Consider the following 23,659-nt stretch of genomic DNA (forward strand, 5'->3'; position numbering starts at 1 on the left):
TGAATTGCACCAGTTTGATTACTGCGAGCAAGTTGTGACAATCAAGCACTCTTCCTGTAGATTCCAGTAGGGGGCAGTATGCCAATAATCAGAGAGGTGTGTTTTCCCACGGGGCCTTAAACTTAATGCATGATTCACAACGGTAACTGTGTGCAGTGCTAGTCGAGGTGGATCTTACGGGGCCAGTTTCCCGGTCCCAGGTCATTCCTAGACTAGACTAGAAAAGATGTCCAGTTATACTGGTGTTGTGGGTTGTTCCAAGACTAGGGTCAATCCATGTCTGGAAAACAGACCCTTCTATCTGTTTTTTACAAACATGTGCTGGTTTCAGGAGAATACATCCTTCCTTTTTTCCTTCCTTAGTTGTTCAGGTTCTTTGGCGTATTGCTGCTGTTGTAGGTTTAGGTGTCCAGAGTCCAAATGAAAGCAAGACACGTGTGAAATGTCACACCATTGTGTTTTCAACGCTGTAGTGTAGGTTACGCTTTTATAGCCTGAAGGCTTATATAAGACCTTTTAAAACATTTTTGAAAGTTTATATGGTTTCTTTGGAGAGAGTGCTATTCTTTCTTTGTTTAGGGAACCCAGTATGCTGTCAAACACAGTCTGAAGTGTTGAAGAAAGTAATAGGTCTGGGCCAAGCCTCTACTGGGCGGGGCTACGGCGCCATGGCAACAGCAGTATGTGTTATGACTGAAATGGCAGACTGAGAGCTGGGGACATAAACCCAGGTACTCCAGAACTGGCTCTGACGAACCCCAGCTCGGTTTATTAGTGATGAAGTTTGGTGAAGAACGATGCCTGCTGTTGTCGTGTGCAACAGCGTTGTATGTTTGCTTGCGGAAGTTGACTGATTCACTAGTTTGTGTGTGTAAATGGCACACATGTGGACATCAATGTTCAGTGGAACATTCAAAGCACTAAGCACCTCGTTATTATCCTGCAGACGTTAAATAATTCATCCACAGATTACAGCCGCCTCTATTGCACACACAATAAGCACTACGCACCCAGCCGTAACACCTGTTCTTGGTGTTCCCCATGTGTTTCTGTTGAAAAGACCCAGCTCAGAGACACACACTGGTGCTGGACAGGTTCCAGGAAGCCCTGATTTACAGACACATTAGTCTCCCGCGAAGGTTGTGCAGACAGTAGTGTGGGCTCGTGAGACAGATGCCCCCATTAAGCTCAATCCCCATGGCTGTGGTGAAACAGCCTGGCCTCCTGGCTCTTACTCACGCTTACTCATCTTCATCAGAAACAGAGGGGTCATTATGACTCCCCCAGATGCTCCCCCCCCCCTCACCAACTGGAGCTAAAGGTGCCTTGCGTAACCTCACTAGCCCTCCTGACTGGGCCTTGCGTCAGCGAGGGAGTTTGCGTTGGACACTGACCGTTTTGTAGGGCCTTCATTTTGCATGAGCAATTCACCGTAGTTTTTGGAGCGGTGCAGTTTGTTCCTTTACCCTGTGGTCCTATCTGGGCTCGCGCCTGCAAAACAACTTTCCGCTCAGCTTGTGTCTAGTTTGTCCGCTGTGTTACTGACACGCAGCATTTAGTTGACGCTCCTCTTCTCGTCCTGTTGAAGCTGGGGCAGGAAGAGTGTCTGCACCATGTCTGTCTGTAGGTGGTTCAAAACGATGTCTGGTCACCCTAGTAAGTGGCTCTGGACATGGTGTTAATGTAAATGTACATCTAACCCTGCAATCTGAACATTAACCAGGGCCTGGTGGAGCACAACAAACAAATAAAAAATGATTGGTGACACTACACACAGACCTACTCGCTCAAACACAAACACTACACACAGACCTACTCGCTCAAACACAAACACTACACACAGACCTACTCGCTTAAACACTACACACAGACCTACTCGCTCAAAGACTACACACAGACCTACTCGCTCAAACACAAACACTACACACAGACCTACTCGCTTAAACACTACACACAGACCTACTCGCTCAAAGACTACACACAGACCTACTCGCTCAAACACAAACACTACACACAGACCTACTCACTCAAACACTACACACAAATCTACTCGCTCAAACACAAACATTATACACAGACCTACTCGCTTAAACACAAACACTACTCACAAACCTACTCGCTCAAACACTACACACAAACATACTCGCTCAATGAATCCAACCACAACCACGTTCTACCAAGCACATGCCTGTTTTCTTGTTTGCTGATTGTGAAGCTCAATATTACATCTGTTAGCAGAATCTCTCTAACGGCATTTTCAACATGCGAACCACTATTTTATGTTCGGCTAGTCATTCCAAAAGATGTCCTTGAATCCTTTTGTAGTCCACGTAGTCTCCCCACCAAAGAGCAGGCAAGGAAAAGCCGAAGAGTGATTTTAGCTACACTTGCAGTTAGCCATGTTTCCCTTTTGATCCACTCTGGATTAAAGGTGGTTTTTGTCCTCAGAGTGGTGTGGTCATTAAATCTTCATTTTGCTATAATGTCAAAAGGTATTACATTTAGCATTTATTTAATTGTTGACTTGATTCAGAATATTTCCTTGGCAATACTTGGGAATCCTTGCTAGTAATGCCGAACAGGCTATGGCTAGCTGCTTAGTAACACCGATACCATACACGTTTCCTAAACGTGTTGACGTAGGCCCTTGTAAATCTGTGATGTTTTATTGGATGTTCACAGTGTGGGCCAATGCCATTAAAAGTGTGCTGGACATGCACACAGCATTTTCAACGACTCACTTGGTTAGACAAACACTGCCGGTCTGCCCCCTGCTAACCAAACAAAGACGAGACGTACTGGCTTGTACGTAAGTTTTTTAGAATGTATCAGTTAGTGATATCATTTTCATATGCAAGAAAATTAAGAAAATGTATGTATGTATTTATTATTTATGTTGAATTATTGAACATGTCCTGCACTTCTCTACAGCGACATCTGGTGGGCGGGGTCTAACGTAGCGATGCCCCTGGTGACCGGGGTATACTGTTTTAGCAACACATTCTCCATTCACCAGACATCCCCAACTTCCTGTCGCTGTACATTTATTCTTTATTGTTTAATGATACAGGCTACATCTGTTACACTTGCATTGCAAATATTTTCAGCAAAATTAATATATACACAGAAGTGTGTTGGGTCTCTGTTTGATTCCAACATTTTAATTTATACAGTACGTAGTTTTCTGATTCTTCAGAAGCAAAACCTGGAAGTGTGGTGAAATTTGAGTAAACACATTATAAACGCAGAATACTTGAAACTGAGAATACATTTTATATCAAAACATATGAGTATGGAACTGGAGCTAAACTCATCAGTACAACAACCGTGCGTGGAGTCAGGCATTTAACATGCTTTAACTGTGTGACTCATACACTTAATCTTTACCAAATGTGGTTCTCTGGGTGCAGCTTGCATACTGAGTGTGTATTAGATGTCCAGCTTAAGGCTACACAAAGAAGAAAATAATGCTAAAATGCAGTTTTGTCTTTGCTTGATCTGTTTCTCGTTACATAAGCAAAATTGTGAAACAGTTGTGGTTCACATTGTTTATTCATCTTTCAAATTTAGGAAAGGATTTCTGTAGGATGCCCTGTGTGTTTGTTGGGAATGACACATCAGCTGTGCACATCTTAACCTGACACTCAGTCTGCTGGTTGAAGACTCCGTAGAAAAGGTGTTCTATGTGATGAACATGAATGTGTACGAGATCTTTGCTTCTCATGTTCCTTCACCTGATTCCCTTTGATAGCGCATATTATTTGTGCATAACTGTGCAGTGTAACATTTCAAGAAACTGGACAATAGTTTGCAATCCCTGAAATAAATATTAAGATATTCATCTCATAAGGAAACATTTTCTTTTTACTTTAAACAAACTAAAAGTATCTAAACATTGGATTGAGCATCCTGTGTCTTATGTCACATATAAGCACTAATTTGTTTCTGTTATTGCATTTTTTGATATGGACACTCAAAATAGGGCAACCTAAACCACATTATCAGAAGCACAGCTGTACAAGTTAGATGAATACAAGGTCCCTTTGCTCTTTGGGTGAACACAGCTAAAACTATATGGAAACGCTGGTAACCTTTTTCATTCCAAACAAGTACAGAGTGGAAACCATTATGACAGGAAGACTAGAAGGGCCAAACTCTTAGAGATATCAAGGAAATAAGGGGAGTTCCTTTGCAGTCACTGAATTTTCAGTGTCTCGTTAGTCACAAGATGCCTGTATCAGTGACTTTTCTTCTTCAGCACGCCTGACTACATATGTGGCACAAATCAAATCAGAATTGTATTCCAATGGAGATGAGATCTTTAGGGGGGGGTCTTCAGTTTGTCCCCCACTTGTGTCCTGCTCAGTGAAAGGTGTTGGGGTTGGGACGAATCATCATCACCACCTTCTTTAGAGAGTAGGCTCCTCCACGGAACTCCGCCCAGTACACGCCGTCCTGGTAGCGGCTGCGGTAGTGGCCTCCGCGATACCACACCCCATTCAGGTTTGAGTGAGCACAAGCGTTATACCACCATCCTCCTTTCTGGTAGTGGGCGCAGTTACCTGACAAAAACCAAAACAAAGGTCTTAGTTTCTGGTTGTGTACATTAGCATTCATAGATGGCTGCAAATCTAGTAGGAAAGATTGGTGAGGAGATCCCCGTTCTCAGGGTCCATGTTCTACAGATCTTCTACTCTCCAATTATCTGAGATTCAGTTGCGATGACTAAGTGTCCAACTAGATGCATGAATTTATTTAGTTGACTGCTTGGGATTATAAAACCTAGTACTGGATTTGAATGGCACTGGTTTTGTCTTTAGTATTCATTCACCTGTGTTTCCAGAGTTCTGTTTGTTAACTCCCTTATGTGTTCAGATGACATCAGATGATCAGATGACATCAGATGAAGGTTCAGATTCACTCTTCAGATTGGTAACGTCTGTCCGCGTGCGGTGTGTTGATGTTCGTGCTGGTTGGCCTCACCTGTGTACGCGTCGTGGTCTCTGTCCAGCGTGGTGAACTGTTTGCCGTTGTGCCACGTGAGGGAGTCTCCTGCGTTGCCGTGATAGCGGCCCACCCTGAGCTTGTAGAAATCTGCCTCTGGCTCCAGTCTGAAGCTGGCGTACTCGGCGAAGGTCTTCCGGCCGGACCAGTCCTCCAGGGTGACCAGCAGCTTGTAGTTGCCCTGGTTGGTCAGCCAGTAAACATTCTCCAGACCCAGCCAGTACTCACCATCTATGTTCCCGAAGCCTTGCTGTGGGAACCAGGGAGAGACGCAAATCGGTCATCACCTACAGTGATTTCACTTCTTGTTAACTGATTTATATAGTTAGCTGTGCGTTAGAATGGATAGATAATGATATAAGAGTTTGAATATTAGATCTTGTCATTACATCTACATGTTGTAGTCTTGTGTGTATATAAGATTATTTGGGTTCAGGATGCATGTAAGGCCCTTGGTTTTCTCTTGGTATACTGATATGGTTTTCATTATCCAACACATGCTTTGTATCAGTAGAAAGCTGTCCATAGTGCGTCTCTATGTCCATGTGTTGAAGGAACTCCAGTAATGGAGACCTGTTCTGAGTTTGGATTTGTGAAGATCTTCTGCTCTGTAGCTTAACCTCATTTACCACCACATTTATCTCCTTCTGATGCAAATATTTACATTACGCAAACCATTTCAAACACAAATTATATTAAACAGTCTTCTAGAATGGTTACATAAATTACTTGATTTTGATTATTTTTCCCTTTTTGTGACCTTTCTATTCATTACTCATTGTTATGTATTTAGGGAATAATTTAGTAATGGTTTGCAATTTGCATTGAGGCATTCCTGCCTGATGTGGTGTTGGGCTCTGCGTAAGTTCCTCATTAGACCTTCATGGAGACTGCCGAATAATCTCTGGTCCAACTCTAGGAGACCGTGGCCAGACATTTTAGCTGACAATTACAGTCTCTGCATGTAGAGAAGGTCAACATCACCAAGACCAATTGAAGTTTAAATTTCGACATTTAAAAGTTTTACATTTGGCTTCTCTTACCTTGTAAGTTTCCCAGTTCCTGAAGAAGTTGACGGAGCCGTCCAAGCGTCTCTGGATGACCGTCCATCCTCCGGGGTCCTGCCTCTGCTCACACCACACCTGCATCAGCTTGTTGGTGTTGTCCGGCTTCACCAGGTACATGCCGCTGTTGGTGTTTCCGTCCTCCAGGGCCTGGAGACAGTCCTTCCACGGTCCTGGTGACGGGGAGGAGTTGAGCCAGTGAGAGAGGAGAAGCAACACTGCTCCTCAACCTTTTACCTCCTCCACATATTCTCTACTTCCTACGGGTTCCCCCACGGCCCACGTCACTATCCTGGGTCCAGTGTTCCTAGGAGAGGAGTTGTGCATTTCTAGCGATCAGTGATCTACTGCATCTTCAGCTCTACGTCCTCTTCCTCTCAGCTGGAAAAGCTCTCATCACAGCACCAGCATTGACTTTGGCTGCCATTACTGGCCTGGGAAGTCCCCTGCAGCCAAACACAACACTGGCATGGAGGCCAAGCAGAGGCCTGATTGCTAAATAATGCAACAGTAGCAGCTAGATTAGCAGCTTCTCCCAAAGCTCCCTGGGCACGGTATAGCATTTTTATGTGGACATGTCAAAAATGGATCCAGCTTTTACATTTTCCCATTTTTCTGAATGTGACTAGTATTTCATCCTAGACTTTACAATGGCTCCTTAAAGCAAATCAAATCTACTTTTTTTGTTCTCTGGTTGAGTGTGTTGCTGTTTAAGCCAACATTGCATGTCAGATGGCAATTGCCTTGTTTTTCTGAGGCTCTGTGGTGTACCACAATAAAATATGTTCTTAAAGTCTCTCTAAATGACCGAATCAAACTCTGACATTATAACTATTAGCACCAAAATTCTTTCAAGCTGATAAAATCTGCATTCAAGGTTTACAAAATCTTATATAAATTTAAAGAATACAAACAGCACACCATCTGATGACCCATCAGCACAAACAATCAGGTAAATGTAATGAAGATAAAAGAGAAAAACTAACCCTATTACCTCAAATAATCAGCAGACACATCCTTATTTCAGATGCAACCTCACACCAGGGCCCTCGCTGATAAAATGAGTGCAGTTGCCTTACTGAATTTATTCTAAAGAAAATTATTCAGCAGTTTGTGTGAGTGATTTATAAAAAAATGTGTACAAATGAATATATGCTTGCAAGTGTGACAGTAATTTTTAAATCTCAAACTCTGGGCACTTGAATGAGTGAATGGAGCGTGCTTTTCAGCTCTGTAATTTAACAAATTTGCCTTTAAAATGGGACGGTGTGTTGTTCTCTTCAAAGTCAATGCTAGCTTCTTGTACAGACTTACTGAAATAGCTGTAGGAAGGTGATATCGGTTCAAGGGGCAGTCACTATCGTGAGCTAAGAGATCAGACCTGTTTCGGAAGATGTGTCTTCTCTGTAATTCTTGGCTTGCCATGACTTCAAGAATAGCTCTGTGTGGCACAACGGAAAAGGTCTTTGCCCTATCATCACAAGTTTTATCCCCACGGATGCCACAGTCATCTGTAGCCAGGAGCGCATGAAAGCACATTAGCTGTGCTGGGACGGCTGGCATAGCCGCTCTGCCCTTTTAAACACGGTGACACAAGCCAATCGTGGGTATCATGCATCAGAAAGGGGTGGAAAGTCCTTACTCTGCTTTGATTATCTGCACGTGTCTCGGAGGAAGAATGCGACAGCCCTGGCCCTCTCTGGTTGACAGCTGTTGTGTGACAGCGTATGATGACTACATTAGGGAGAAAAATCAGGGGGGAGAATAATCTAAAAACAGGATGTGTTTACTCAGTGTGTTTCCTCCTGCGCTGCCTTTAAAAGGCAGCAGGCCTGGTGTTGGCCTGTTGGTCCACGGCAGTGTCCACTCTGTCTCCTGCTGCTTCTCCAAGCCCACTGGCCTTGCCAACCGTTGCTGTGGAGGTGATGGTGATGGGAACAGCTCTTGGAAGTTGCTTTTGGTTTCGCCCCGACTTTATTGATGTCTGTATCTCACAAAGGCTTCCACTAAACTACAGATTTAAGGGCTGTAGTAAGAGACGTGGGACACTACTGCTGAGGGATAGAGAAAAATAGACACCGGGTTTCCATTGCATTTGGGATACTGAGGATTTGGGGTTGATTCAAAGTAAAGAATTTATTACTCTGGACCACATTCAGTTGTAAGAGTTGTGTGTTTCTTGAAGTTTAGATGTTGAGTTAATAGTCCTCAGTCTTTGCCGGGCTATTAAGTTATTATAAGGTTGAAATAGTGAGCTTGGAGGTTTAGGGTGAGAACAAGACCACACATGTATGTCTGCACATACACAGACATTACAGCTACCATGGTCACACACGCCTTCTCACGCCTTCTGTTACCAATCACACGGTTCACCAGCACCAGTAGATCATACGGGTTAGTGTTTCTGTCATCCTCTCCTCCACTGTTTTCCATAGTAATTTTATGTGAATGTAGAAAAAAAGATTACTACATAATAACTCCTTGGCTATACTGTGTCTGTCTGTGTGTGTCTGTCTGTCGGTGTGTGTCTGTCTGTCTGTGTGTGTGTGTCTGCACATCTTTGCACATGTGTCTGTGTTTTCGAGAAAAAGAGGGATGGATATTCGTTTGTTCACATGCATCATCCGCCCCAGATGGCTTGATAGACAGCTGCTACTGTCCAACATATTGAGCAGCCAGTCTAGCCAGTCTAGCCAGTGTAGCCCGAGCACCAGCATTTCAGATTTTTCCACGTACCTCTCATGATTTCCAATAATACAGTAGCTGCCCTCCACCCGCCTCATTGCTAACTCAAACATACCCCAACATCTTTCAGCACTCCCACACATATACGCACGTTCCAAAACCACAAGGTACATTGTTCTGTTTTCCACAACTTCCACAACATTTTAACTTTTTTAAACGCATATAGGAGCTTGTGGAACTACCCTGTAATCCACGGATGTTCAGGTCATTTAACAAGCTCCATATAATGACTGCATAGAGACATCGTTTCATTGTTTAATGTAGCCACTTGGAAAATGTGTCCTGGTCACTTCTGATTGGACAAGATGAACATCTCATCAGCATATGGCTGCACTGATCGTGCTGATTGGCATAAACAGAATCAGACCGTTCCAAGTTTATGGAGTTATTATTCTGGATTGTGACTTGTTTTCCCCTGTAGTCCACATGTCAGCCCTCTCCCCTCTGTGTAGTTAGTGTGAGAGGAATTTACAGTACGAGTCCAGGATGCTTTAAAGCAGTTACTGCCAAAAATAAGCAATTAGAAAAAGAATTATAATTGAGTCTTTTAGAGAGTGGTTATTTTAACCATGCATTTATTCAAGATAAAGTATGCATTTGGGATTATTGATTTTTATAAAGGGGTGTCCTGAATTTAACATTTTCACTTATGTAGTAGAGGTAGCTGGTGTGTGTAGCAGGGTGAATGTAAAGTTGATGTCTGCTTACAAGCTGAAAACTGTTTGTGTGTGTGTGTGTGTGTGTGTGTGTGTGTGTGTGTGTGTGTGTGTGTGTGTGTCAGAGAGAAGGGAGTGGCAGTAAAAGGAAGATTAAGAAGGGTGTGCCGATGTCATTTAAAGATGATTGTGTAAAGACGCAGAAGGGGAGGGTTAGACACACTGGGGGGGGGTGTATCAGTACAGGCGGGGCTACAGGAGGACGTACAGGCGGGGCTACAGGAGGACGTACAGGCGGGGCTACTGGAGGACGTACAGGCGGGGCTACAGGAGGACGTACAGGCGGGGCTACAGGAGGACGTACAGGCGGGGCTACAGGAGGACGTACAGGCGGGGCTACATGAAGACATACAGGCGGGGCTACAGGAGGACATACAGGCGGGGCTACAGGAGGACGTACAGGCGGGGCTACAGGAGGACATACAGGCGGGGCTACAGGAGGACGTACAGGCGGGGCTACAGGAGGACGTACAGGCGGGGCTACAGGAGGACGTACAGGCGGGGCTACAGGAGGACGTACAGGCGGGGCTACAGGAGGACATACAGAGGTCACGCACATGGACGTTAGGTGAAGACAATTTTAGTGTAAGAATCGAAAATAAGACCTCTTTGCTTTTCAGGTCATGTTGGGTCACTCCTCTCTCTCTCTCTCTCTCTCTCTCTCTGACCATTCTGAAAGCTCGTTTCTCCTTCGCCTGGGGTTTTTCTGATCTATGCATGTCAGTCCTGGCCAGACCTGTGCAGGAAATCATTCCTGCTTTATATGCAGCACAGCATTCAGCAGGCACTGGAAAAAGTGTTGGCACAGAGCAGAGGAAGAAGCTCCATTTGCATTCTGTCATTCCCCAAAGATGGAGGACTGTTCTGAATGCCAATGCCAAATAAATATTTAAAATAAAATAAATATTTTAAGTGATAATATAATAAGATTTTAAAGTGATAAAAATAATTATATTTAAAAATATTTAAAGTAATTCTGTGGCACCACAAACATCTCCTGCTTGCCAATACTCTCTATAACTATTAAAGAAAGAATAACTTTACTTAGTTCACTGCATGTAAAGCTCATCTCAGTCTCCTTATCTGCCATTTCTGTGATTTATGCCCACACGCTGCCATCTGAGACGACTACATGCCAGTTATGGTACGCATGGCAAAGCAGTTTTGTTTGTATGGCATCTTCCTACCTCACACAATCACTATTTTCTTGAGAGCGTATGGCTAACTGTCCAATACGTGCATGGCTCTACAGATCGTCTGCTCATGCAGGGCTATCTTTACTTTCATCAAGCAAATACTTGGATAGCTCATCTTTTGCCTGAGCACAAAGGAGTAGTACTATTCTGTCAACAGACCCCCACTCCCCCGGGACTCCTCGCTGTACCGGGCCGGTTCAGGACATGCAGGCCTTCAACCATACGCATCATCATGTGCATTTCAAAGTAAGAGCCAGAACAGTCCCTTCATTGTAAAGCAGTGGCTAAGTGCTCCTCTATCTGAGAGTGTGTGGGAGAGGAGGCAGGGCTAACTGTGGGTAACACACACACACACACACACACACACACACACACACACACACACACACACACACATTCACAACAGCCCTACAGCTCCACCAAATATCCATTTGCATGTTTTTAAGAACTTACAGATCCTCCATAAGGGGACAGTGAGGCAGTGGTTTGTCTCTTTACACTGGGACTCTATGAATACACGGGGTCCCAGTTCCTTTAAGACAGGTGTTAGTTACTGGCCTCAAACCCAAGATGATTTGATTTGACATTTTCATTATTATTATAATGTGGTCTAAAGAGTTTCAGAGAATCATGGTATTAATTGGTGTTTGAAAGAACAAGAATCGCGGCAACAATGTTTACAAACGTGTCTTGGTATGTCCTTATATAAAACATGAAAAACCCAAAGGGGAAAAAGGAGAAAAAGCCCAATTTATCAAAGTCAAAGCAGTTACTGATTAGCCAAGGAGCAGAGTAGCTCCAGATCACGGCAGGAATAGGTTTAGCTAAATGTGCCATATAGCTCACGGCTATAATTTGACCTGGGCTATCGTTTATATAGTTGAAACCCAAAACATTTGGTTTGCATTTACTTAAAGGAACATAGCCAGTATTGCTTATGAGGAAAAGCGCTTTTAGTTTTTAGATACAAGAATTTAAGGGGATCGCAGGTAGGATGTGAAAAAAATTGGTAATTCTGAACTTTTTAATGAAGTACTTTTTAAGAACTGAGCTGAAATAAAGAAGGACCGTGCGGATGATAATAAACATACTATTCTAATTCTGTTAAATGTGCAATTCACTTTAACCAGGAGCCAAAAATCTATATTTTCCTAACTGCGTTAAAAAGCCATTGTGTGTGATAGTTAGGAACATGTTTACATAGCAGATACCCAAGGGTTTTCCATGTAGTCAGTGTCCCTGCATGGAAGACCTGAGGTTGCTGTAGTTGGACTGAGAGGAGGAGAGGAGAGGAGAGGAGAGGAGAGGAGAGGAGAGGAGGAGAGGAGAGGAGAGGAGAGGAGGAGAGGAACCCTGTCTGAGTGTTTGGGGAAGGGGAGAGTCACCAGTGTACAGAACAAGGAGTGATCATATCCAGAAATGTGGTTGAATCTGTGTTTTGATGCTAAGGTAACATCCAGTCAAACACCATGACGGCCCTTGGAGCCCCAACACTACAACAACCCTAAATGTCATTTAGCATTTTTTTCTCCTCACAGTCACTGTTTCCTTTAGAACCCAGTGTGATGGACAAATTGTAAATATTAGAATACTAGAAATCATAATGTCAGTAAAGATTAAATATTGGAGACGTGGACATGCATGTTAATGCATGTGAGGATGAATCACACGAAACAAACTGGTGATTACTGCAGCTGATTACACTCTACATAACTCTGAGAACAACCTGACATATTGGAAATCGTTATGTTTAAACCATTCAGGCTCTGGACTGTGAGTAACAAACACAATTTGTAACCCTCAAACATTTCTTTTAGAATAAGAGCTCAATCTTACCTGAGGGGATGTTGGTTGGGGAAGGGCTGTGTGTGCCACTTGGCATTGTGGGTAATGGAGGCGGCACTTTGAGGTTCTGGTCACTCTGAATTTCGTTGGTTATGTGACTGTTGCGGTTGTAGGTAGGCGGGTGGTATGGCTTGCTGATGGGTGGAGAGGGCCGTGGTTGGGGTTGGGGTTGTGGTGGGGGTTGGGGTGGGGGTTGGGCTCTGGGCGCCGCCCCCTGGGCCCCCCTCTGACACTGTGCCTCCAGAAGAGCGATGACGGCTGATTGGTTGTTGGCCAGAGAGGCCAGGTGCTGGTACTTGTGCTCCAGGTCCTTGTAGCGGTTGGTGAGCTGCAGCATCTCGGAGGTCTGGTTGAGGATGCGGTTCTCCAGCTGCGAGAGCTCCAGCGAGTTGTCTCGTTTGCGGATGATCTCGTGAAGCAGCTGCATGTACAGCTGGGTCACACGCGAGTTCATGTTGCGAGACTCCTTCCTCAGAAGCTTCACCTCGTTCACGATGCCGCCGTCCACCTCCACCAGCTGCTGCAGCGTCTCGATCTGACGCTTCTGCTTGTAGAGCTCGCCGTTGAGGAGTTCCAGCTCCTGCTTGTTCACCCGGTTCTCCAGCAGGGCCTCGGGCTCCTTCGAGTTGACGCAGATGGCCCCCGTCACCTTCTGCTGGGGCACGATGAAGGTGTAGCTGCACTTGTCCGGCGAGGCGGGCTCGGGCGCCCGGCGTTCCCGGTGGGGGTGTGAGGCGGAGATGAACCCGGGTTCGGGCTCCTCGTCGCTGCTGTCGAACTCCAGCGCTGCTGCACTGCCGTCCAGCGTGGGGCAGAGTCCACACACCAGGAACCAGAGGGCCAGCAGCCGCACGGAGAACTCCATGGTAACGCCCGCACACACCTGAGAGCCCTGAGCAGCTTTTGAGATGGAGGGGAGGGGTGGAGAGGGTGGAGGTGTGGATGGGAGGGACGTTAAAGGGGTGGAGGGGGATGATGGAGGAAAATTTAGAGAGAATTAGAAATGTTCCACTGACAAACAAAAATTTGTTGTGCAGTGCCAAGACATACCACTCTGGGGCAAAGGCTTAGACATTGAAAGACGGTAAAAATACCACCTGTGTATCTCCTTCCACCCTTTTGTTGATGAGTATAAAAAACTGGAGCCGTGTGAACACAAGCGAATCTACTATTTCAGCTCAAATACAATACATGTATGTGCCGTCTTAACAGAACTCGACATCCCTTGAAGTCATTTAGTAAATGAAAACTCAGTTAGCATCCTGTGCACTGTGGACGTTTTCCAGTCCAGCAGGACGCTGTTTCTCCCGCTGCCTGCACACGCCTCCTTATCCAGACCAGCCTGCCCTGCACTGGTCCAGATGGTGGACCAGTCATCTCAGCCAGCTCGCCCAGCTACGGAGTCAGCTTCGGGCCCTTTTACACGGGGCTGCTGCTGTTTGTACTGTCGCCAGGACAGGTCCTCGTGTCCAGAGTCAGCTCTGGTTTCAGCCGGCAAATCAGTCTGGCGTGCCAGCCTGTCTCTGGGTAACTGCTGGAGGAGGGTTGGTGGAGGGATTATTCTGCTGGTGGGGATTATGAGACCTACTGCCTCTTGTTCTGGGAGCTCTTGGTTTGGCAGGAGACCCTGAACTTCAGCTACATTCTTTGAAGCCTGAGGTGAGACTGAGGTGAGCCTGAGGTGAGACTGAACTTAGAATTGGTGGTTAAAGCTCTTTACCAAGTTTCTCGTTACCTTGCTGATAGTACAGGGTTATTACTCTGATTGAGCCAGCTGTCCTTTGATTCCCATAATAAGTTCAGGTTTACTTTTAATTCTGGGAGATAATTAGCTGTCTTAATATCATATTGTGTTAAAATATCTTCCTAGCTGTATTAATATCTCACGGAATTAAAATCTCTCAGGGGGTTAAATGTGTTAAAAGTATCCTCACAGGCTGTGTTACAAAATCTCTCAAAAAAATCTTAAAATCTTGTTAAAATCTCACCACAACATCCTGTTCAATGGTAAACAACTCACACCAGCTGAGTGCAGTTGCTAGGTGATATGGACTGTTTTTAATGACGTCAGCTGAATCTGTTTGCATGGGCGTTCTGGCATGACCCTGATCTGGGTGGTTGCCATGACAGTGAGTGTTTGCAGAAGGCCCCTCCCATGTTCAGGTCTCAACCTCGCAGAGAGAGAGAGAGAGAGAGAGAGACAGAGAGAGAGACAGAGAGAGAGACAGAGAGAAAGAGAGAGACAGAGAGAGAGAGAAAGAGAGAGAGAGAGAGAGAGAGAGAGAGTGGAAACACTGACATCGCCTACACGTCACGCCTGCTCACATTTTGTGCCCTTTTCTTTAATATTCCAGGTGTCATTATCTATCATTTGTTACTCAGTCTTTCAGTAGATACAGCTAGACATCTTTTACTCCGCCACTGCCACAATACAAGATTCTGCTAGTTAAACAGTCAGCACAGGTCTCGCTTTAGTTTTCAATGTGAAAATGTGACTGTCCAGTTCATGATGTCCAGAACATTAAGCCATTCAACGCGTTGCGCAAACTTTGTAGGGTTGAAAAAGACATACTGACATAATTTACCACCATTTGGCACAGTAAATCAGTTCTGTGTGGTTTACCTAAGCATTAAGGAACTTTTAGGGGATCATGGTTAAGAAAACAGACTGAGGCACATGGATGAAGGTGAAGGCACCTCCCCAGGAAGGACACCAGGAACTTCTCCCCCAGGGGCACCAGTGAAGAGCTGCCAGTGGGTTGGGTTACAGAGCACAGCTGTGTAGCATATCTTTATTCTCCAAAACATGAACACACAAACACTCCTATTCACCCAGCAGGGACAGGTCAAGACGTTGTATTCCTCTTCCGAGTTCGAGTATGTTATTTATTTACGTACGCTCTGGGTTACTCTGGATTTTAATTCACATATAGTTGTATTTTTTGTTTCATTGTGTTGTGTGTGTTTGTATAAGTGTGTTGTGACCTTGAGTGGCATAATGTGTTGAGCATTTGTTGCACGGTTCGCTAGTGTTGACCCCGTGGCCTAGAGAGGAAGCCATGTTTTCATCATCACTGTGGCGGCCGTGGGCCACTGACCCAAGACACCCCAGAATCCTCCAGAGAGAACCACCAGGAGCATGAAGAACCTTTTTATGTTCAACGTGGAGCTGCGTGTAATCCCGGGAGTACGGCCAGAATGCATTAAGACTACCTAGACAATGTCAAGAACAGGAAGAGTTCTGAAATATTTCTGTGCATGTCTGGGGATCTAGAAAGAACGGTTCTTGTTCCCTGATGAACAAGACAGAGACAGAGTGTGCGGAGGAGACATGAAGGTTGAGAGAATGGAAGAGCTGTGGTCAGCGTAAGTGCTCCTGTCACCTGGAAGAAGGCAAACGCTGTGTCCGCACGTTGTGGCACAGCTACACAAATCGCACCACACCAGTTCCTCTGGTCTCAGGTGATGACCTCAGGCAGAAGACACTTTAATGAAGTCTTCAAAAGAGCCACAAAACTGCACCTAGTGCTGCTCACATTGCTCATTCATAACCAGCTCAGATTTTAAAATATATTAATCTGTGTTCCCCTCTCACCTCACAGAACTCCTTCAGAGTGATGAAGGAAGATGAAGCCAGCTTCTACGCTTGCTTCACAGTTTGCCATCTAACTCATTTTAAGAAAGCTGTTTATATAACGGCTGTATTATTTATACTACCAAACCGTTTTCGTGTTTCCGGTCACTGATGTAACGTTACATAATACTCTAGCTGATGAGTGAAGAGATTTAATTAAATAAACTTTCCTCACATGTGCCATAAGAAACAATAACAAAAAGTTTCAACTTCCAACTTTCCCCAGTCAGAACTTGTAATATAGTGCAGTGCAGTACGTAGTGGTGGATGTGTGTCTAGAAAAAGAAAGCAGTACATTTGAACCATTTTAACATGGTTGTGACTGGGCTCTGATCTAATAGCTCATTGGTGGAGTTGCATGGTTACTGTCTCCTGGTTTCCGCTGAGGTCCATTTTCAGGGAAGTGCAGTCATTTCTCCAGCTGCTGACTGACAGAGTGGATCTGTGGGGTATAGCACTTCAACGCTGTTTGGTTTGGCACAGACTGACTCACTCTCACAATTCGTTTAATTAAATGGAGAGGAGATTAAATACAGCCCATCTGTGTGTGTTTCTCTCCCTCTCCTCTCTATATCTCTACCTCTCTCATTTATTTCTCTCACTTTTTATCTTATTCTCTCTGAAACAGTCTACAAGAACCAGTATCAATCTTCAAAATGTTTCTCTTTTTTTTTTGCTTAAAGTAAAAGTTCTAATGAATTTCGTTCCATGAAGTGTGTTTCCTCCTGAGGCACATAAATGTCCCGGCAGCTGTTGAAACAGACCCATAATGATAGATTGAACTACCAACTTAAAGGTCTCCACTAGTTGGGACTGTTCTAGCAGTAACTGTCATCTCTGAGCTAATGCCTGTGTTTAGCTGTGGGTCAGCCATGCTTTCGCTCTCACTTGGTGTGTGTGTGTGTGTGTGTGTGTGTGTACGTGTGTGTTGTGACTTGCTTTGGGGAACAAGAACTATGTGGGTGTGAGCGAGTGTGTGAGCAAAGTTTTAGAAGCTGAATGGAAACCCCCATACCTAAGTGTCAGGAGTCAACCAAAGATAAATGCATCAACCTTGTGTGTGTGTGTGTGTGTGTGTGTGTGTGTGTGTGTGTGTGTGTGTGTGTGTGTGTGTGTGTGTGTGGACGTGCATACACAAACGTGTAGATTATAGGGTCAGTGTCTCCATGTTAGTGGAGAAAGCACATCTGTACCAATCCAAATGCAAAACAGTAATAGCCCATTAGAGGAAAGCAAAGTTAAACTCACTTAACTCCTAACTCAACTCCTAACTTTTCCTCTTTCTACTGCCTTTGCCACATACACATACATGCACACACATGCAAGCCTTTCATATTATGCCACACGTCTACCGATATTGAATAAAAAACAAACATGGTGTTTTTGGTGTTTGTGTCAAACAGCCAACTGCAGTATAGATTTTAATGTTAGATGTGTTTCCAGAGTGAGCGCAGACAGAGCAGTTCTGTCAGTCATCCGTGACGTTCGTGGCTCACTGTGGCCGTGTTTCGGTTGCTAATTAGAGGGCGAGTGGGCACGAGTGCCAAGTGTTTACCCCCTCACACACCCTCACCCACCCTCACCCCCTCACACACCCTCACCCCCCCTCACATCCCAGCCTGGCATTCCACAAATTCTTTCCTCCCTCATTATAGGTGAGTTGAGCTGCACCACATGGATGTGCAAACACACACACACACACACACACACACACACACAGGTGGCAGCTGACATGGCTCCTTGCGAACACTTTTGCTTCAGTGACCTTGTACTTTTTCTTCCACACAGATTAGCCTGTTAAACCTGACTCCCTACACCCTACACCCTACACTCTGACTCCCTACACCCAGGGCCCTGCGTTTACTCTGTCGAGACTGAAGGATTATTAGCCCTGCAATGTCTTGACCGATCAGATGTGTTTTGTGCTGGCGTAGGTCACTCGTACACGAAGCTCCTTCCAGTGGGGTCTCATCATCCTGCATGTTGATGTGAAGTAGATCTATTGTATCAAAAGCACTTGAAAATTTTCACCCAACACTGAACATGATGATTTTGCCTTCGTGTTCCCAGTAGCTGCGTATTTTACTGTCTGCAGAGTGCTGGCACCATGCCTGGTTCTGCTGAGAGGAGACTGTTTCTGATAAGGTCCAGTAATCATCCTAAGGCCCTCTTATGCAAACAGAGTACGGGCCGAATGCACAAAGCCTAATTCAGCACCCACAGTCCCCCCCCACTCAACCCCACCACCACCCCCTCCCACTGGCCCTGCCCGCCACGGACACCCTTGCTCTCATTGACGCAGCTGGTGAGAACTTCCTGACGGATCACCTTCATCCTGCTCCGTTCATGACCGTAGCCGCGGGGTCCCTGCCCCAGAGCAGAGCCTCCTGCCCCAGAGCAGAGCCTCCTGCCCCAGAGCAGAGCCTCCTGCCCCAGAGCAGAGCCTCCTGCCCCTGATCTCGTGTGTGTGCACATGCATAATCCTCATAACCACCTACAGGTTGGCAAGCAATAGTCAAATGCCACTTGTGGATTGAAAGAAACGCACATCTCCAGATTCCCCACTCCTTAAATTCAGTGCTGGTAAATCACTTTAATGGGTAATACCTGGGCATCCATCTGTATCCACATAACTTCTAATAGCGTTAGAATAGCAAAGCTTTAAAATGTTAGGCAAGTTCACATAGTAGATAAAACCTGATACTGTTTATCATGTTTCATTTTTTTAAAACACAAAGCAGTCTCAGACTATGGGAAAAAAAGCAACACTCAGCCATGAAAAGCAGGTCTTTAAGAGTTCACGTTCAGGGTCTCAGCATGATGAGGTAAAACCAATCTATTACAATCTGCTATCATTTACAGAGAGCTAAGAGAGTGGGAACCCTTACCAGAAACACGCTCTCTCTCTCCACCGGTTCTTCAAGTGTCCTCAGTGTCCAGGAGAAGGTCCACAAAGTCCCTCTGTGACACAAGTCATCACAGCTTGTGGATGGCTGTGATTCTCCCACCCCCTCTCTTCCTCCACTCTCTCCGTCCTGTGTCTTAGTCTCCTGCTGTTCTTTTCAGTCAGCGTGGGTCCTCGGTGTCATGGACGGAGATCCCTGTTCTCAAGACTCCAGTTGACACTTTTGTCTTTTTAGAGCCAACAGTATCAGACACTCTGTGAGCCTCAAACAAAAAAAAAGTCAGAAATTGATTACGTCAAACAGTTAGTTCAACGCACGTGCAAATGTTGTGGTGAGACAATCGGCTTTGGTGTGAATCCAGAAAAATGTGGATATTAGTCCCTGTTCCTGGATCAGTGAAGGATAAGTCCTTTGTGTAGTAAATAGATCCTGTAACGTGACTGGCAAAACACAGAGCTGTCGGTGAAAAAAGTCTTCCAAAAAGAAAAAAAGCTGTGAAAGGACATGAGAGGGGAAGATCTCCGGGTCTTCCTCACAGCGAGGTCTTCCTCACAGCGAGGTCTTCCTCACAGTGACTGCTGTAGTGGCGGAACTGTGGAGCAGATGTGGGAGGTGGAAGTTCCTCACTGATCTGTGGAGGAGTGAGAGAGTCCAGCCAGGTCATCTTGCCTTTCTCAACCCCCGATATCTCTGTGTGTGTGTGTGTGTGTGTGTGTGTGTGTGTGTGTGTGTGTGTGTGTGTGTGTGTGTGTGTGTGTCCTGTCACTCTCTCTGAGCTGAGTTCATCACTTCTATCAGGCTACTCTGTTTCTTACTTTCGCTCTGACTCTTTCTTTCTTACTTTCTCTCTGACTCTTTCTTTCTTACTTCTCTTTCTCTCTCTCTCTCTCTCTCGCTTTCTCGTCCCCTTCTCCTTAAATGATGAAGAGTGTTCTGGCACATTGTCTCAGGCAGCAGTACATATGGGATAGACACGCCCCCTCTCCTTTCTCCGCCCCCTGGCACAAAGGCAACTACAAGCATGAGATACGAACCCCCACCCATCTGAACTTTCCCTTACAACACAAACACTCTCTCAGTCCCTGTGGCACACACACGCACACACACACTCTCACGTGCGCACACACACACACTCTCACGTGCGCACACACACACACTCTCACGTGCGCACACACACACACACACTCACGTGCACACACACACACACTCACATGCACACACACACACACACTCTCATGTGCGCACACACACACACACACACACACTCACGTGCACACACACACACACACACACTCTCACGTGCGCGCACACACACACACACTCACGTGCACACACACACACACACACACACACACACACACACACACACACACTCTCACGTGCGCACACACATACACACACACACACACTCGTGCACAAACACACACACACACACACACACACACACACACTCACTCACGTGCACACACACACACACACACACTCATGTGCACACACACACACTCCCATTTAGTCTCTGTGTGGCTATTCCTGTCCTGTCATCTGGGAACAGATGAGCAAAGTTCAGTGACATCACAGCCCCCCCCCCCCCCCCCCCCCCCCCCCCCCCCCCCCCCCAGAGACTTTTGGGAGGAAATAAAATGCCTCTTCATTTTCATTAACCTGGTTGTTTCCTCGCGGGACATAAATCTGAATTCATTTGAGATCTGGTTTGAGATCTGGTTTGAGATCTGGTTTGTTTGAGTGGTAACGTGCTTCGTTGAGTGTGTATGGGTTCAGCTTCACTGATGTTGTCATGCACTGGCCACCTGGTCAATGGTGTTGGTGTTGAGCTCTCATTTTGGTTGGCGTCAAATTGTTTTATTAGCAAAGAGTGACTTAAGAGTTATTTTAAACCTACCCTAAGGCAGCTGTGTTTAGCAGTTAACCAGATGTACCAGAGTTGTATTGCAAATAAGGATGGGGGGAGTATAAAGGGCGGTGGTATTTAAACTAGAACTTTCAGACCTAACAGAGACATCTAAAAAAACAAAAAACTTTCCATGGCCTGTAAAATCTCCATCTCTCCATCTCTGGCTCGCAGCTATTAAGAATTAAATGCATTGCAACAATTTGTTGCAAAAATGCAACAAGAAGAGAAGAAAAACAACAGTGGTAATAAATAAATAAATAAATCCAGTGGTAAATATTAAACTTGTTGAGTCAGAATCCTCCAGGATGATGCATGGACTGTTTCTCTGTTTATGGGTCTCCTGTAGACTAGAAAAAAAACGTTCATCAAAAGCCACTTTCATGAAAGACTCGCGTGTCCTCAACCTCTGCTTTTTGTGCATTACTGCAGTAGTTGTCTCTTGTAATCAGCCTTACACTGGAGAAACAGATCTAAGGGTGTGTTGACTCCAGTGTCTTGGCATTGTAATATCATTGGCTATTGCTTTAATAACATATTTGTTTGCATTGCCAATTTTTCTAACAAGAACCTCAGTCCAAAACATTCTGTTTATCTGCAAACCTTGAGTATTTCACTGCAATTGGAGTTACCCAGTTACTCATGCACACACACACACACACACACACACACACACACACACACACACACACACACACACACACACACATATTTTGAATGTATATGCATGTGTACACATACACAGTACTGTCTTGAGACATAATAAGGTGCTTAGGAACTGAAAATAGCATGGCTCATGAATAATAAAGACCATGCCAGTGCTGTTAAAATCCTGCAAACAGGAAGTGAGTCTGGGGATATTTACAAGCAAGCTGCTGGATGTGTTAAAATTCCCCCCAAACAGGCAGACTCGTAAAGCGGCTCTGGCCCGCTGGGGGTCCCTGAGCACACGCTTAATGGAGCCGCTGATTCCAGTAGAGGTCAAAGTTTAATGGAGCCAGTGATTCCAATACAGGTCAGAGTTTAGCGTTTTGTTTTCCACAGGGTCAGAACACTGAGCTCTGAGCATATTGCAGGAATGAGCTCCACTCAGCTCTGGGTCTACAGCCTGGTTCTTCAGCCTGGTTCTTCAGCCTGGGTCTACAGCCTGGTTCTTCAGCCTGGGTCTTCAGCCTGGGTCTACACTCTCTCTTGCGCTCCTGATTGGATGCCTGGATGTACAGGAGACTGTTATCTGTGAACACTAATCAGTGGGATAGTCACGTCTAGCATGTCAGAATATTTGTGCTTTCTCAGCTTGTCTGACAACATCTGTGACGTGCTCCTTGACCGATAGGATGACAGAAGGTTCTCCTTTATTCTCCTAGACCAAACAGCACATGACCAAGAGCACAAGAGGTCTTTCTTTAGCCATTCTGTGGCCGGCCTAGCCATTCTGTGGCCGGCCTAACCCTCCTCCCCAGTGACCTACGAACTTGCACAAAGACATGATTGATTGACATGACCCGTGAAGGGTTGCCAGTCTCCTGACCAACACATGGCAGGAATTTATGCCATTATGATCATCGAATCTGACACGCTGACCATAATGAAAGATGATAAATGCTGTGTGGAGTCTGAACCAGGCATAAATCATGTAAAATACAAGGTTTTCTATTTGTTCTATTTTTTCCTCTGGTGTCTGGTGCTGTGTTTTGGTTTTAAACTAATCTCCTTATAGCGTGTAAACATGGCAAAGGGTGTAAACATGGCAAAGGGTTAGTCAGCGATTAAAAGATAAAACAGTGGTCTTCAGAAAATTCCCTTTGGCCCTATTTCTCTTTTTTGATGCTGAGATGCTATGCAGTCTTACTTTGCTTGGCAGGATAAATTGACTGGAATATATTTCGGAATATGGATTATGAAATTATGAAATGTGTTCCAAAAGCTCATGGAAATAAACACTTACTGTTTTCTGATATGAATACAAATAGAGTGTTATAAAACAGGAGTAAAACCTTCTGTGTAAAGACTATATCTGAACGGTTTGGTCCAATCGGGGAAGGCTAGGCCTTCCTTGTGTCTGATTGGTCAGCTGGAGAAATAATGGGCTGGCTGACCTCGGAAAAGGTCTCCACATTCCATTTTTTTATTCTTTTCTCTCGTTCTCCTTCTCTCTTTTTTCCCTCACTTCCCTTTGTCACAGTCTAAATTGACACTTTGTTGTAACAATGCACAATTTCAAAAATATTCTCAGTGGTGCCCTCAAAGTAAAAACCAGTTTTGCTTTGAAACAGAGCAAGGTGGACTCCCAAGTGGATGAATTATTAAGCACTAGGAGATCGTGTAATCTCTCTGATAATCTGTCCTACAGTAAAAGGCACTGGCTGGCTGATATCTATTGTATGGAGCAGTTTGCAATGAATGTACAGAAGCTAAATATCTTGAGTGTACTGTATGTAATGTTTGCCATGTGGCAATAGCACACCTATTCCAGGTTTGAGAAACTTATTTTATGAGGTTACCTCTTAAAAGTAACTTTTGATCCACCCAATATCATTAGACGACATGAATTCTGTACGCACGTTTTTTGAGGGTGGTGGCTTAAAAATAAATAAATAAAGTAAATGTTTTGCTGGTTTTAGCACACAAGCCTTGTTA

The 23,659-nt window shown here is 45.0% G+C and overlaps 2 protein-coding genes across 3 annotated transcripts in view; one reads left to right on the forward strand and one right to left on the reverse strand.

The window, feature by feature from the left end:
• The window catches only part of ralgps1 (Ral GEF with PH domain and SH3 binding motif 1), a 109,986-nt gene that overhangs the window by 35,921 nt on the left and 50,406 nt on the right, over window positions 1-23,659 (forward strand). The window lies entirely within an intron of this gene.
• angptl2b (angiopoietin-like 2b) lies at window positions 3,032-20,029 on the reverse strand. Its single transcript, XM_077002980.1, has 5 exons — window positions 19,093-20,029; window positions 12,562-13,470; window positions 6,048-6,241; window positions 4,984-5,254; window positions 3,032-4,562 (listed from the first exon to the last, which is right to left on the reverse strand). The coding sequence occupies exons 2-5, from the start codon at window positions 13,433-13,435 to the stop codon at window positions 4,363-4,365; spliced, it is 1,539 nt and encodes a 512-aa protein (XP_076859095.1). The 5' UTR covers window positions 13,436-13,470; window positions 19,093-20,029; the 3' UTR covers window positions 3,032-4,362.

The sequence above is a fragment of the Brachyhypopomus gauderio genome, chromosome 4 (assembly GCF_052324685.1).
Source record: "Brachyhypopomus gauderio isolate BG-103 chromosome 4, BGAUD_0.2, whole genome shotgun sequence".
NCBI classification, from domain to species: Eukaryota; Metazoa; Chordata; class Actinopteri; order Gymnotiformes; family Hypopomidae; genus Brachyhypopomus; species Brachyhypopomus gauderio.